We start from the raw sequence: 15,574 nt of genomic DNA on the forward strand, positions 1-15,574 counted from the left end.
GCAGTTGGTTTAGGAGGCAGCCAGGACCTCAGTGGTTTTTTAACCGCCCCCCCCCATCCCAGATGATTCTCATATGCAGCCCAGACGGCTTCAGGGGGCTGCAGCCCCAGCCAGCATCTTGACTACGACCTCATGAAAGATCCTAGGCAGGGACCACCCAGCTGAGTGGCTCCCACGTTCCTGACCCATGGGAACCGTGAGATAATAAGTGTTGCTTGTTTGAAGCCACTAGGTTTGGGGATAATTTGTTACACAGCAATAAATGACTAATACAGGTCATTAGTTGCCCCAAATGTATCCCCAAGCTGGTCACTTCTGCCAGGTTCACCACTTTCTCCTCATCCAGCATCCAGAATCTCCCCCTCGGATGAGTCTGTAGCTGCCTCACTGGCCTTCCTGTCCCCCTCACACCCCTGCCCCCACTGGTCCTGAGGTATCAGTTTAAAATAGTTCTGGTCACGCCGCCCCCTCCCTGAAACCTTGTAATGGCGTCACACTGTTCTTAGGCTCGGGACCAGAATCTTTCACGGGAATTGTGAGGCCCTCCTGGTCTGCCCCTGCCCACCTCTTCTTTCTCATTTCATTCCAACAACCTCCCCCGCCCCATCCCAGGCTCTGCTGTAGCCCCGCCCCATTCTTCTGCTTGTTTCCCCACTAGCTCCCTCCCACCACAGGGCCTTTGCACATGCTGCTTCTCAGCCTGGAGTTCTTCTCCCTGCCCTACCTCCTGGCCTGGGTTGACTTATCCATGGTAGCCTCTCCCAGAAGTCTGCCCCTGGACCTGAGAGCCCTTGTCTTGGTAGGCACCAGAGACGTCATCTGATTAATGTTTCTCCTGCCCCCGAGATAGAGACCCTGGACAGTGAATGGTTTTACTCACCATCAGAGCCCTAGTACTCCCTCACATGGGGCCTGAAGGAGAAGAGATGTCAGTATCGTGAAGGCAGGAAGGAAGGAGAGAGACCAGCAGGAACAAACAGGGCCCAATTTGGAGTAACCAGAGCGCTAGGTAGCTGTCCAGGAGGGACCTCAAGCCCAGAGACCAGGCGGCGACGGGTCCAGGTTGGAATTCCAGCCCCAGGAATGAGGTAGGATCCCAGATTGGGGCCTGAGGTCTAAGAAGGACCCTCACCAGGCTGACAGGGGGCCGTACCCCCTGGGGCTCCTGGCGTTGGGCCCCCTCCATTGCTGTGCTGGAGGGTGGGGGTGTCCAGGCCTTGGGGGCGATCCCTAGGCGCAGGGAGCTAATTGGCCCTCCCTGTGGGCAGCAGAGCATTGCAGAGAGACAGGAGCCTGGCAGAGCATGCAGACGTGGTCCTGGGACCGTGAAGAAGGGACAGTGGGTGGAGAGAACAGACTGACCCACATGGCTGTTATTCAAGGTGGAGGCCAATCATGCAGTTATTTCGTAAAGCCAGGACCGAGAGAGTTCCAGAGAGGGCGGGCCCAGCATCACCTTGGAGCCGCTGTATGTCTAGGCAGAGGGGCAGGCTCCGGAGCAGGAAGAGCCTTGCAGGCGCAGTGGCACTGAGGCCTGCTCGGGGGTTCCCGAGGCACAGGGTGGACTCACATGCCTAACGGGCCACATAGACTCAGGTAGGCTGGGCCAGAAAATGCTCCCGAAGAGTCTGTTCGCCTGCAGCCCTCTCCCAATTGCCTTTGCTTCCCACCTTTTCCTCCTCCAACCTGTCTGCTTCTCCCCCACGCCTCGCAGGATGGACAAAGACGGCCGTGTGTCCCCGATGCCTAGTGTGTGGATGGAAGCTGTCGCTCAGTCACTTGGAGGATCAAAGCCATTGTGACGGCTTCATTGGAGTGACAAGTCCCTGGCACCGCTTCCCCCACGGCCCCGTGACCAGCTGGGAGGGAGGTTGTGTGCAGACCCACTGGGCCCGCGGGCAGACGGCTGATCTGACCTCACGGCGTCTCTCCCTGCTCAGCCTGAGCAGGACTGCCCCCAGGGCCCCAGGCTTGCCCCCGAAGCCACTGATTCTGCCTGGTCTTGACTTCTTTCAAGATGTTGGACTTCCCTGGAGCTTGAAGTCTGAGTTCAAATGTTAAAATCCTTGGATTTGGATCTTTGATTCCCAAGGCCGCACAGGAGCCCCGGTGTCATTGGTGTCACCCCTTGTGACTGTACACACCCCAACTTGCCGTGTCCACGGCCTCCCTAAAGGGTCCTTGGTCCCTGTCCTAGCCACACCTCTCTCTTCTGAGCCTGATCCGCTTTGTCACTCTCCTACTGTCTCTGATAAACGGACCCGGAACCAAGCCCAGCGTTCCACTCTGAGGAGGACAGACCAGGGGGCAGCCGTCTCTCCTCCCGTCTAGACGTGATGTCTTTTTAAACGGAGTTCCCAGTCCTGCTCACCCTTGTGCAGTTGCCTTACTCAGTTGACACCTTCTGGCCTCCTAATCAAGGGGAAAATATCCAAGCTATGGCTGGGCCCAGATTCACTGCCCTGGAAGCAGGGCGAGTTCCCTGAGGTGGTCTCAGCCCTGAGCTGACCCCAAGGCCCTGGCTGTAAGGACCCAACCCCTCCTGATTCCCCTCCTAGCAGCCCTGGGGCCCGCTCATGGCCTTCATCACTCCCCCATCAGCCCTGGCCCTCCCTTCCAGGTGATAGGGCCGCCTTCTCCTCTGTCCCCTCCCTGCTCATCAGCGCCCATCTCTCTGCATCCCTCCCAGGATGGCCAGGGCCTCTCAGCAAATCAGACTCCTGGTGGCTGCCTCCCTAGGCCACATATGCCGATGAGGCCCCATGGGACCCATGCTGTACTTGAGTGTGTGTGTGTGTGTTTTATTGTCTTGGGAATTAAGAGTCACTCCTTCCCCAGAAGAACATATTTCTGCTTTTATCATGGAGGTGAATAAAAAAATAGGATTCCCGTTGCAGAAATGCAGTCTGTAGCGAGCTGCTAAACGACATTGGTTCCGATAAACAAGAGATGCTTGCCCTTCCAGAAGGAAAAAGACATGTTTCTCATATTTCCTTAGTACATCTTTGACCAGTGCACCGAGGGATCCTTCTAGCCACAGTGAGTGTATGGATGTTCTTCCTTGTGAGGAAGATCAGTTACATCATTTCTTTTCTGCGCTCTGGGTATCTTAAAATACCATTTAGGACTGGTTTCCTCCATTTGCTTTCCCTAAAAAAGTCCTTCAGAATGAACACCCAGGCCGAGCGCAGACTTCTCGGTGCTTAAACCGTGGGCAGTGAGCGGCCGATCGCACCAACCATCTGTTCCAGCCTGTTCTGGCTCATCAGGCCTCCGACACCTTCCACATCTGGCAGGATCCAGAAGAGCTAGCCTGGGGGCGTGCGGAGAGCACTGGACTGCGAGTCCCCCCTCACTTTCCTCATTTGGGAAATTAGGGGCAGAATGAGATGACCTCAGGGGTGTTTTGGTTTTGTTAGTTTTGAGTTCTGACCGCCTGTAACATATTTTGTCTGCCGTAATTACATACAACGTTCATGCACACACTTATGCAAAGATGGGTGCTCGCGGCCACTGACGCGCCGGGGCCACGGCGCAGGCCTGGAAATGATCATCGCAGCCTTTGAGAGCATAAAGAACTTTGGTGTTCACAAAGCCGTTCCACAGCCTCGTGTTTCTGCCAGGCTCTGAAACAAGCCTGTGAGTCACACGCCCTATTGCCCCCGTTTTAGAGGAGAGAAGACTGAGCTCCAGAGAGTGTGGCCCCGTCAGGTTGGGTGGTCAGGTGGGTGTGGGTGGAGAGCCGGGACTCAACTGCGTGCCCAGCCGTGTGGGCACTGAGCGCATTGCCTTCCTGCAGGAGCAAGTTTGCACATTTTTCTATGTTTAATAATTGTTCTTGCTCCACAACACTCTCATGACACACAAAACTAATCATGGAACCCCACCTGCATCCAAAAAGGATTTGAGGCAGCAGAAATCTACTCTAACGGCAAAGTCAACTTTTCTTTCTTTCTTTTTTTTTTGCTGAGGAAGATTCGCCCTGAGCTAACATCTGTGCCAATCCTCCTCTATTTTTTGTATGTGGGATGCCTCCACAGCATGGCTGGTGAGTGGAGTAGGTCTGTGCCCAGGATCTGAACCCACGAACCTGAGCCACTGAAGCAGAGCGCATGGAACCACTCGACCACAGGACTGAGCCCAAAGTCAACTTTTTTTCCCAATTAGTTATTTCCTAATCTTCCATCAAAATAGAAGTAGAAACTAAGGATGGACAGGGCTCCCCCTGACTCTGACAGTTTCGTTCTCTTTATAAAACCTTTATCACAAGTATCTCAGGCATTTGGAAAAGCTCAGAATAACAGACAGCTATAGCTTCACCACTCAGAGTTAGTAAATGTTCACATTTTGCTCTATTTGCGTCATATTTCTTTTAAAGAAATAAAATATAGCAGTTCTCACTGAAATCCCTTTGTTCTCCTTCAGTGGTGGCGGCTTCCCAGTGACCATCCTGTGACATTCAGGGTCAAATTATTCAAAGCACTTTGATGTCTACCTTAGAAGGATCCACCAATTGTTGAAACAAGAAGTGCTTTTTTTATTGTGGTAAAATACACATACCATAAAATTTGCCATTTTAACCAATTTTCAGTGTACTGTTCAGAAGCATTAGGCACACATTGTTGTGCAACCAGCACCACCATCCGCCTACAGAGCTTTCTCATCTTCCCAAACAGAACTGTACCCATTAAACAGTAACTCCCCGTTCCGCCCAGCCCCCAACCCCTAGTAGCCATTGTTCTGCTTTCTGTGCCTATGGATTTGATGACTCTAGGAACCTCATATAAGTGGAATCATACAGTATTTGTCCTTTTGCGGCTGGCTTATTTCACTTAGCATGATGTCTTCCAGATTCATCCATGCTGTAGCATGTGACAGTATTTCCTTCCTTTTAAGGCTGAATAGTATTCCATTGTGTGTATAGACCACAATTTGTTTATCTCCTCATCCATCAGAGGACACTTGGGTTTCCTCCAGCTTTTAGCTGTTGTGAATAATGCTGCCCTGAACACGGGTGTACGAATACCTCTCTGAGACCCTACTTTCAGTTCTTTGGGTGTACCTAGAAGTGGACTGCGGGGACATATAGTAATTCCCTGTTTAATGTTTGAGGGATCGCCATGCGGTTTTCCGCAGCAGCTGCACCATTTTACATTCCCACCAACAGTGCGCAAGGGTTCCAACTTCTCTACCTCCTCGCCAAGACTTGCTGTTTCTGTTTTTTGATAATAGGCATCCTAATGGGTTTGAATAAGAAGAGCTTTTAAGGATCATCTTCTCTTAAAGAGGAAGAAACTGAAGACTCGAGAGAGGGAGGGTCACACAGAGGCTGAGGTCATGAGCAAGTCAGTGATGGAGCAGGACCTGGAACCTCGGTCCCCCAATTCCAACCCACTTCTTTCTACCAAAACACACAGTCCAGTTTCCATAGCTTTATGTCAGAGGGTGCACAGCCATGGCCATGGGCCAGATACAGACTTCAGATTTATTTAGTTTGATCCTTACTCTGTTGTTTTACTTCGAAATAGTATCAACATTTTAAAATGTAGGGGGTCTTATATTTTAAAAATCTAGAATTCTGATTTCTCCCCCCAAAATCAGAAGGTCTGGTGACTCTGGACTAACATTCTGGCACGACATGATTGGAGCTGAGCAGCAGCTGCCACCTTACATGGGGCATGTGGTTGCCAATCTGCCACAGTCCCCACCACTCCCTAATATCCTTCCACACAGGCTGTTTCACTCCTGGTTGGTCCTGGTGAACACTGGAGTTTGCAGCCCTCTGCTTTCCAAGCACATACACATTGGTTATTCTGTGTGTCGGCAGATGTGTGGTTATGTTTAACGTCACAGGCTGCTTCCATACTCGCTTACTCTTTCCTCTATTCTGCATTGGCAATCTGAATGTCTTGGGTCTTTCTTCACCCTAGATGCAAAATAATATTGCAAGTAAATAATGCAAAATATAAACAGATGTATTTGAACAGTCTCGCTTGGAGACAGCGTGATGTGGAGGAGAAGTGCCAGCATGAAAACCCAGAGACATGGATGCTCATCTGGACTCTCCTGGGAAATTCCTGGGCAACTTCAGCCCACCCCTTCACCGTCTGGCTTCCTCGTGCCCGTGCACCAAGTGTAGGGTGGGACTGGGGGGTCCTTCAGGTCAAACGGGGTGCTCTAGTTTATAATGAAGAAAAACCCGCTCCTTTCGCCTTGTGGTGGAGAAAATCGCCTTGCCCATTTGAGCCCCTTCCTGGAGCCGACCCCTCTGAACCGCCCCCCTGTGCCCACCAGCACAGCCACCCTCTGTTTTCTCTTTGCTGACAGGTGAGGAACGACCTGACCGGGGTTCTGTACGGTGAGGACATTGAGATTTCAGACACCGAGAGCTTCTCCAATGATCCCTGCACCAGTGTCAAAAAGCTTAAGGTAGGTGCAGCTGGCCACGGCCTGGAGGACAGACGGACACCACACTCCTGGGGCTCCCCAATGCGTGGAGGAGCCTCAGGTTCCCTCCGTTTCGTTTCATCCTGGGCACCTCAGATGGGGGAGAAGCTCCCGGGAGCTGGCTTCCCCCGGCTTTCCTGGCCGAAGGTCTGATTGCCAGGTGCCAGCCATGGAGAGCTTACTCGGCGATTCTGTATTTCTCAGCCGGGCCTGAGAGGCAAGCAGGGCAGCAGTGAAGAGCCTGGGAGGGAGGAACTGTCTTGCCCAGAGCCACAGCAAGGGAGTACTGGTGTTGGGACTGAAAGCCCGCCTCTGACCCGGCCCCCAGTGACACTCACTCCAGGGACAGAAAGAACCAACTAGAAGTTTGCCCAGGTGTAAGTGGTCTCTAACTGCCGTTCATCCGTTCATTCCGCAAACTCTCTCACACACCTGGCTTGTGCCAGATCTTCTCCTGGGCTCACAGACACCGTCAGGCCTGCCCTCGTCCTCAGGCCACCCTCAGCTGGTGAGGAAGCCAGACACCTCTCTGTGGAAACGGGAACAGAGGGGCCTGGGAACAAAGGGAGGAAGTGACTCATCCTGCCCACCCGGGGAGAGGGTTCAGACAAGGCACCAGAGAAGGGACAGCATTTGAGCCCAGCCAGCCATGGAGGAGGAGCAGGACCGACACCTGCAGGAGCCCAGCAGGGAAGGTGGAGTGAAGGCAGAAGGCTGGGGCAGCCACGCTCACTGGCTCTCGGGATTGCAGGAGGTCCACAGGGGCTGGAGTGTTGCAGGTGGGGAAGATGCTGAGGCTGGAAAGAGAGTTTGGAGTCAGTTTCCAGGAGTCTTGAATGCCGAGCCAGGAGATTTGGTCTCTTACCCCGAGGGCAGTGGGGGGCTTCTGGGGGGTTATAAGCAAGTACAGGCAGTGACAGCTGTCACCTCCTCTTTCACTCTCTTCCATTCCGTCACGCCCACATTGGAACTCGTTGGCATGGAGACTCCAGATGCCAACTGCATGTGTCCCTTCTATCTTGGGCGGTCCCCGGCTACACCCGTCAGAGCAGGTGGTAATTCAGAGCTCTAGTCTTCCAAAGCCCTCAGTTCACAGATGGGGAGACTGAGGCCAGAGACACGGAGCAAGGGAAGCTGAGCACCAGTTGTCCATCACCTGCTGGGGAGCAGACACGGCACCTGCAGGTCACAGTTCAGCCCAGGAGCCTCTGCAGATGAGGAAACAGTAGGCAGGGAGGGCGTGCGGGCAGCCAGGTGGCGGCTCTGCCCAAGCTGTGCCCGCAGGCTGGGTGGGGCCGAGAGGACTGGAGGGGTGGCGTGCCCGCACTGCAGGGAGCAGCTGGGGCGGGGCCGGGACTGCAGGAGGCGCCTGGTGCTGCGCTGACGTTCTCCTGCCACACGCAGTGCCTCCCCGGGGTGGGCACTTGAAATAGCTTGCGCACCTCAGCGGCTTTAAAGTTTCATGAGCCTTTGTGTGTGGAGCAGAAGCACTAGCTGAGAGTGGGCAAGAAACGGGTGCTCTGCTCATCGCCCGCCAGCTCCAGGAGAAGCGAGAGTGGTATCAGCGATGAGGAAGGTGGCAGCCGGTCTTTCCAGTGCGTTCACCAAGGGCCAGGCCCCCAGGGAGAGCCCGTGACCTTCCCCTGCTCATTCCATCCTTCCCAAAGCCCTTGGACGGAGGGAGTTTTTGTAACCCCATTTCACGGATGGGGAACTTGAGGCTCGAAGAGGTTCGGGAGCTCACCCCAAGTCACCCAGCTGGAAGGCGGTGGGTGGAATTCAAACCTGGATCTGGGTGACGCCGCCAGGGTCCGCTTCTCCACGCCCCACACAGCTGCGGTGCTGAGAGAGGGTTCCAGCGTCACAGAAGTGCTGGAGAGCAGAGCCAAGGACAGCATGCTCCGTCTATTGGCAAAGGATTCCCTCTGCGTGGGGCACTTTTCCCCCAGAACCCACGGGGCTCCTTCTGGCGCCTTCTAGTCTTTGCTCGGTCCTCCCCTTTCCCCAGAGGGCTTCCCTGAATGCTCTATTTAAAATTTGAATTTAAAACTTAAAACTCCCCCTTTCTGCTGATTTCCTCCACTTCACTGATGGACGTCTGTACTTTTTCCTGGGGCTACCATAGAAAGTACCACACTCTAGGTAGCTTAAAACAACGGAAATTTATTCGCTCATGTTCTGGAGGCTGGAAACTCAAGGTCAGGGAGTGGCAAGGCCATGCTGTCCAGAAGGCTCAGGGCTCCTCTGGGCCTTTCTCTCAGCTTCTGGTGTTGCTGGCAATCCTTGGCGTCCCTTGGCTTACATCTCCGTGACTCCAATCTCTGCCTCAAATGGCAGTTTCTCCCTTTCTCTTCACATCGTCTTCTTATTAGGACACTAGTCACATTGGATTCAGAGCCCACCCTACTCCAGTGTGACCTCATCTTAACTGGTTACATCTGCAACGAGCCCGTTTTCAAATGAGGTCACATTCTGAGGTATTGGGAGTTAGGATTTCAACCTATCTTTAGAGGACAAAATTCAGCTCCTAACAATACCTGACCTGCTATTCACTTTGCCTGGTTGTTTATCATCTGTCTCCTCCCCCTAGGATGAAGCTCTAGGAGGCAGCAGTTTCTGTCTGTCTTGGTCACTGTTTTATTCCCCATCACCTGGAACCAAGCCTAATTTGCTTTACAAATTTGTTGAGTGCTTGTGTGTAAATGAAATACCAAGTCTGGAGAGACAGCCGACAAAGGACACAAGAATAAAATACTCGGGAACAAAGAAAAGTAACTTCTGGAAAGCTCAGAGAAAAAGCAAATCTCTGGTTTGCTGTGGGATGAGATAGAGAAGGAGGTACAGAGGACAAGGAAGAGAACTAAATAGCAGAATTAAAATCTGCAGTGGGGGCAGTAGAGAGCAGAGTGAATGCCAAGGGAAATAAGAATCGATACTATGGAGGAGAAACCTGAGATGCTTCCCCAGAATTCAGAGGAAATGGTCAAAGAGATCAATCTAATGAGAGGAGAGAGAACAGTTACGGAGACTGGAGGAGGGAGATCCTAAGGGAAAACCAGGCCAAGAGGAACACAACCAGAAGCAAAGACAGAATAGGACCCGAGTAGCAACAAGCACACCCGGAACCCGGATCTCGCTTTCCAACACCATTCTCCATGACAAGGAACCACGGCTCCTTGGAGAAATGGCCGACTCTAGGACTGGGACCGGAGATATACAAGATGAGCTTGGAGCCTCGTGTAGTGCCAGAAAGTAAGGAAGGGCTCAAAGCACCGCCACCACGCGCTGATGGGTGTGTCAGAGCGGCAGAGCAGCCAACTGAGAGAGCTCCCAATGGCCAAAGCCGGGACGCTGGAGCAATGAAATAAAGGTAGCATTGGATTATGACCCAAAGTACAAAATAAATATCCATGAGCCCACACTGATGTGAATGATTGACTAGATAAATGGCAGAGGATAGACAAATCTATGCCAAAGAATTCCAACTAATTTATGTAGATATTTCATGCTCAAAGAGGTGGAACAGAACTACCCACTTTGTTAAGTGACTTCCTTCCAAAGGCTACAGTATGAAAAGGGGGAAAAAAGAGGAACCTTACAGTGGAAAAACCTGAGAAAACACGACCTCAGGCAGGTGACCGAGGTCAGCCTCCACAATGATGAGTCGTGTTGATGGGATGCACCCTGCGTGTGATGTGACGACAAGGGCACTTTACTTGGTGGTCTTCCTCCCCAAAGCCCCTAGCCCCAGTCTAACCACGAGGAAAACACGAGGCAAGTTCTAGTTGAAGGCCCTTCCACAGAGCGGCTGACCAGCACTCCTCAGAACCACCCAGGGCTCCAGAAGCAAGGAGCGTCCAGGCCAAAAGGAACCTGCAGACACATGACGGCTAAATGTGCTGTGGTGTCCTAGGTGGGATCCAGGAACAGAAAAGGACATTAGAGAAGAACACTAAGGAAATCTGAACAAAGTATGAGCTTTAGCTAATAACAATGAACCAACACTGATTCATTAATCGTAACAAATGTGCCTACAACATAAGACCTTGATAAGACGGGAAGCTGGGGGAGGGGCATAAAGGAATGCGCTACACTATCTTTGTAATTTTTCTGTAAATCTAAACCTATTCTAAAATAAGAAGTTTATTTTAAAAGAAAAACCAGAGACAAACTTCAGTGGGCTCAAGAGAGACCTACTAAATTGGACCATATGAAATTGCCAATATTCCAGCATTTCAGAACTACAAAATCAACAGTTTCATAAGGAAATGTGCAGACTGGCTGACCTTTCCACATTCTAGCAGAATTGGTGAAAAGAGAGTCATACCCAGACACATTGTGGCAAAGGTTTTGAAATACAAACATAAAGGGGAAAATCTACAAGTATCTAGGCCAGAAAAAAACAAATTCCCCACAAAGGTGCACAAACCAGGCCACCCAACTCCTCTGCAGCCTTCGATCCCAGAGACAATGGAGCCACTGGGAGACGTGAGGTACCAGCCAGGTTCCCTTCTTGAAGTTAATCCTTGAAGTTGTATGTCAGCCAGCCAAGAGCGATGGTGAACTTCATAGCTGAGGTCATGACAGAAACGGCTGAGCAGGGACCACAAGAACCCGTGGAAAGAGAACTAAGTCTAAATAATTGTTAGAAAAGTGTGTATAGAAGCAAAAATTCATTTTGAAAGCAAATGTGCATACAGATATAATGCAAAAACAGACACTGCAATAACAATAATTGAGAGATGAAAATCCAAACTCTATTAACAGACCCAAAGTGGGTGAGTTGAAAAAAGATTGGTGCTAACCTCCTGGTCTAAAGTAGAAGAGGAACCCAGTGGAGACCATGTTGCTCATGAGTTTCATAGTTAGAAAAATACTAGCTCAAGAAGGCTTTAAATATCTTAATGGTAAATAAACCGTAATGCAAACAGGACCTGAAGCTTCTGAAACAGAAGATAAAAGCCTAGAAAATCTAGTCCACGTATCGAAAACCAGAAAGCATAAAATAGAATTGCAGACCAAATACAGCTATGCGCCGCATAGTGACTTACTGGTCAGGGACGGGCTGCATGTACAGCAGTGGCTCCATGAGAGTCGCACCAGACGGCCTAGGTGTGTAGCAGGCTGTGCCATCTAGCTGTGTGTAAGTACACGCCGTGACGTTCACACAACAACATCGCAGAATGACCCATCTCTTAGCATGTATCCCCGTCGTTAAGCGATGCGTGACTACACGTGTAGTCATTCCGACCATAAATTCATACAGGCCGGACTCCCTATTGAAAGGCAAAGATTTCAGGCTATAAGCTGTTTACAGCAGACAACAGAAAGATCAAAGGTCAAAGGTTGGGCAAAGATAGACCAAGCAAACCAAACTGAAGCAAGAATCCCAGGGTTCGTGTTCCACCAAAGAGACTTCAAGATCCAGGCGTTACAGGTTGCAGGGTGAAGGAGAGGCGTTTTCTACAGATAAGGGTACGATGCACCGTGAGAACACCCTCATGGAGCACTGCTGCTCAAATCGCATCTCACCGGAACATGGAAGGGCTGTTAAAATGCAGAGGAGAACTGACAGAAGCACGGTAGCATTGGGAGCCCTGACATCTCTCTCAGTCTTGGACAGACCACCCAGGAGAAAATAAGCAGAACAAGAGGAACTGAATAATAACTAATCAGGCTGATTTAGCAGGTATGTGTCCAAGTTCGTCTAAAGAGAGTCAGGAAATAAAGCCAGCTCTGTGTGAGGAAGACCCCAGGCCTTCAAGCTCATTCCAACAGGGGCATTTAGCCTTAAGTGTCGCCAGGCTGGGCTGAGAGGCCACCCCAGACAGGGGCTGCCCCGGGATGTCCATGGTGCTCGCACCGAAGCACTGGGCCCTGTGGGGAGAGCTCCAGGCTTCACATGTCCGCTCTGGTCCCTGCAGTTGCTCTGTCTGCCTTCCCCAGAGCAGCCCCCGACCCATCATTTGGGATTCAGATTCCAGGAGAATCTCCCCATTTTATAAATCAGCTGATTAGCAACGCTACTTCCCCCTCGCCCTGTCACACAGCAGCTTCGAAGAGTCCGGGCACTGGGACATGGGCACCTTTGGGGCCAGCACTCTGCCTGTCACAGGAAGACCACGAGGATAGGCCCTGAGGTGGACTGTTCCCCTTGCTCCAGGGGAGCGTCCTAGTGGGCACTGCCTGCTGCCCCGGCCTGCCTGGCACTTCGTTGATCTGAGCACCCCGAGGGTCCACAGAGCTGCAGAATATGCATGCTGCGTCTCCCCGGCCGGCCAGCGTTGCTCAGAGACATGAGAAGGAGCAGCATTATTTTTATCTGCAGACAAACATAGATGTGTTATTGGAATGCTATATATACTTGAATTTTCAAGATAAAATAATAAAGTTTAAAGAAATGCAGTGCTTCGCCCATGGGATGCTATGGACTGTTCGTCTTCAGTCCCTTCCTTAAGGGTATGAGTCTCCTGCTTCTCTGCCTCAAGGGACGTTTCTGGTGAGGAAAGAGAAAAAGCCTAAGAAAGACGAATTTGGGCTAAGTAAAAGAGAATACCCATTCTGGGCGTGGAATCGGTCTGTCAGAGGCGGGCCGGACTTTAGGAAACATCTCGGCTGACTCTCTGGGGTTCCCCCAGCTCTCACAGCCAGAGAGGCGGGGCAGGAGCGGGCCCGGGCGGGCCTCCAGCCCCTTCCGCAGGGCCCACTGGCCCAGGTCAGGCCACCTCCCAGTCCACTTCAGGACCAGGTCCCAACAGCTCGGCCGCCTGAGGGCTCGTACCGCCTCTGCCTTTTCTGCAACACTGAACACGGTTTCATTGGATTTTTCAGTGGCTGTGAGGTAGACAGAGAGGGTCTGTGGGGCTGGGCCCCTGAGAAACGGGAAGTGATTGAATGTGGGCCGAGACTGATGCACGGGCGGCAGGAGATGCCGTGTTACCCAGAGGTCAGTGTCAGGGTTGACCTTGACCTTCTAGCAGGACCCACACTCCTGCCACAGGGGAGGCAGGACAGGGTGCCCTTCAGCTTTCCTGCTCCTTGAAATGCACGCCGCCTATTTTAATGCCCAGGATTACATTCTCACTCCAGTCTTTTCACTGCAAAGTCTACACGACTCTTCTCTGTGAGTCGTTGCTGCAAACCGAGGCTGAGACCCAGCAGCTCAGGCCAGTGGGGCTGGCTCTCCCAGCCTGGGAGGTGATCTAGGGGTGAGCGGACCCAGCTGGGGTCGAGGCCAGGGCCGCCACTTCCTACCCTTGTGACCTGGCGTCTTAGGTTGAACTCCATGGAACAGAGCCTGAGATAGTTGTGAAAGTGATGTATTGGGAGTGTGCAGGAGGAGAGGAGGGAAGAAGGAAAAGGCAAGAGGGGAGCTGGCCAGAATGCCATGGGGCTGAGGACCGGTCCGCCTGGCCCCACAGGGGCTCTGCAGCCCACCTGCCCCACAGAGCTGGACTGCCTTCCGGCAAGGGGGCTGGAGCTCTCTACGTGTGTGAGTCAGTCACTGGCCGCTTCGGGTGCAGGACACAGCACGGCCTCCTGGGACCAGGAAGCCCCCTTAGCTGAGGGCAGTTCTCCAGAGAAGGGGTGAGCTGTTGGCAGGCACCCTCACTGCACTGGGATGGGTGCGCCAGCCCCAAGGAGGGGACCAGGGAGGACCGACCGCATCTGCTACACCTGGGAAAGTTTCTTAATTCTCTTGGCCTCAGTTTTCTTATGAAACTTTCCAGAGTGGGCACAACAGCGCCCACCCCCCAGCATGGGCTGACGTCCCGCTTAGCACGACAGCTAGAAAGAGCTCGGGGATTATTTATTTTGACTCTGCTGGGATCTCCTACAAACTGGAGTCATTCACCAGTTCTCTGAATTGGGTCATACTTCGTAAGTGTCACTTTTTGTGTGTGTGATTTTAGCTCCTTTAAAGGAGATAAGTGGGTTCTACACACGGCAGGAGAGGGCTCAGGCAGGAGGAAGGACATTGCCGGGTTCGGGCATCACTGCCTCCTCTCCGCAGATAGTGGTGGTCCTCTGCCTCACGCATCCTGCTTCTGTTGTGTGGGGTCTGGCTTTGGGCTGCACCCCCCTGTCCCGGCTCCCACTCCATGCTCTTTCCTTCCATTTGTGTGCTCCCTGTGGGCGTGGCCTCTTGAAGGTGTGAACACAGGTCTCCACCACGACTACAACCTTAGATCCAGCCGTCTGCGAAGCGCTCATTTGTCCCACCTCTGCTTTCACTCCAGACGGCCCTGCGGAGCTGAGGCCACGGCAGGGCATGGGGTTTCCAAGACCTGCCCTCTGCCATGTGCCAGCTTCTCCCTCTGTCACATCGCAGCTCCACTGTGTCACTCTCACCCTCAGGGACATTCGTGCTCCCCCCTCCCAGTACTCCTTAAACTGCCCCCAGCCCTTCCGACCGCACAGGGAGGTGGGCGCTTGGCCCCAGGGCCACTTGTCAACCCAGAGCTCCTCCTTCCACTCTCTGGACTTTCAGGAAAAGATACAAGTCACGCAACACTGAAAAGTGTGATTCTGGAACTTTTCTGAGAGCGTGCGTATGCTAGAAACTCTTAAGATTCCCTAAATCCAAAACCATCCCCCACCCCCAAATCTTCCAATAATTGCTGCTCCCGAGGGAAAATCAGGTACGTCCATGCTGTTCATGCTCTCAGGATACTCCTCAGGCCCAGGTGCACATACCCCATTTTGACAGGCACCTCAAACTCTTCATACTGCTCTCAAGGCCCCACGGAGGAGACAGGCCCGTCGCCCCCTCCTTGTCCTCTCCCCACCCCGGATTCCAGGCTCCAGCTGCCCTGGGTGGGGCTCGTCCTCCCCCCTCCCAGGCTGTGCAGTGTCTTGGCACCTCTTCCGCACCATCTCGAGTCACAGTGGGTGTGACCAGCTCCCTGCATCCAGCACAACCTTACTCTGGATAAGATCTTCTCTGGGGCCCTCAGAATGTTGGGGGGCACCAAAGTGAGGACGCTGATTCTAGGGTGCTGTGCCGTCTTGGGGAAAGCCTTTTCTCTCTCTGGGAAGGGGTTAACTAGATCAGTGATCCCTTGGGCCCCATCCAATCCTAACAATCTGGGAGCACAGAATCAAGCAGTTCATGCAACTTGGTTGT

General features: G+C 52.6%; 1 protein-coding gene across 3 annotated transcripts in view; it reads left to right on the top strand.

The window, feature by feature from the left end:
* The window catches only part of GABBR2 (gamma-aminobutyric acid type B receptor subunit 2), a 331,389-nt gene that overhangs the window by 162,479 nt on the left and 153,336 nt on the right, over positions 1-15,574 (top strand). For all 3 annotated transcript variants that reach the window (XR_006533299.2, XM_014859716.3, XM_070519133.1), the window contains exon 4: positions 6,328-6,429. Coding sequence is in view for 2 of the 3 variants with exons in the window: in XM_014859716.3 (XP_014715202.3) it covers positions 6,328-6,429 (102 nt within the window). In the remaining variant the exon portion in view is untranslated. The remainder of the gene's footprint in view (positions 1-6,327; positions 6,430-15,574) is intronic.

This window comes from Equus asinus, chromosome 10 (genome assembly GCF_041296235.1).
Source record: "Equus asinus isolate D_3611 breed Donkey chromosome 10, EquAss-T2T_v2, whole genome shotgun sequence".
Classification (NCBI taxonomy): Eukaryota; Metazoa; Chordata; class Mammalia; order Perissodactyla; family Equidae; genus Equus; species Equus asinus.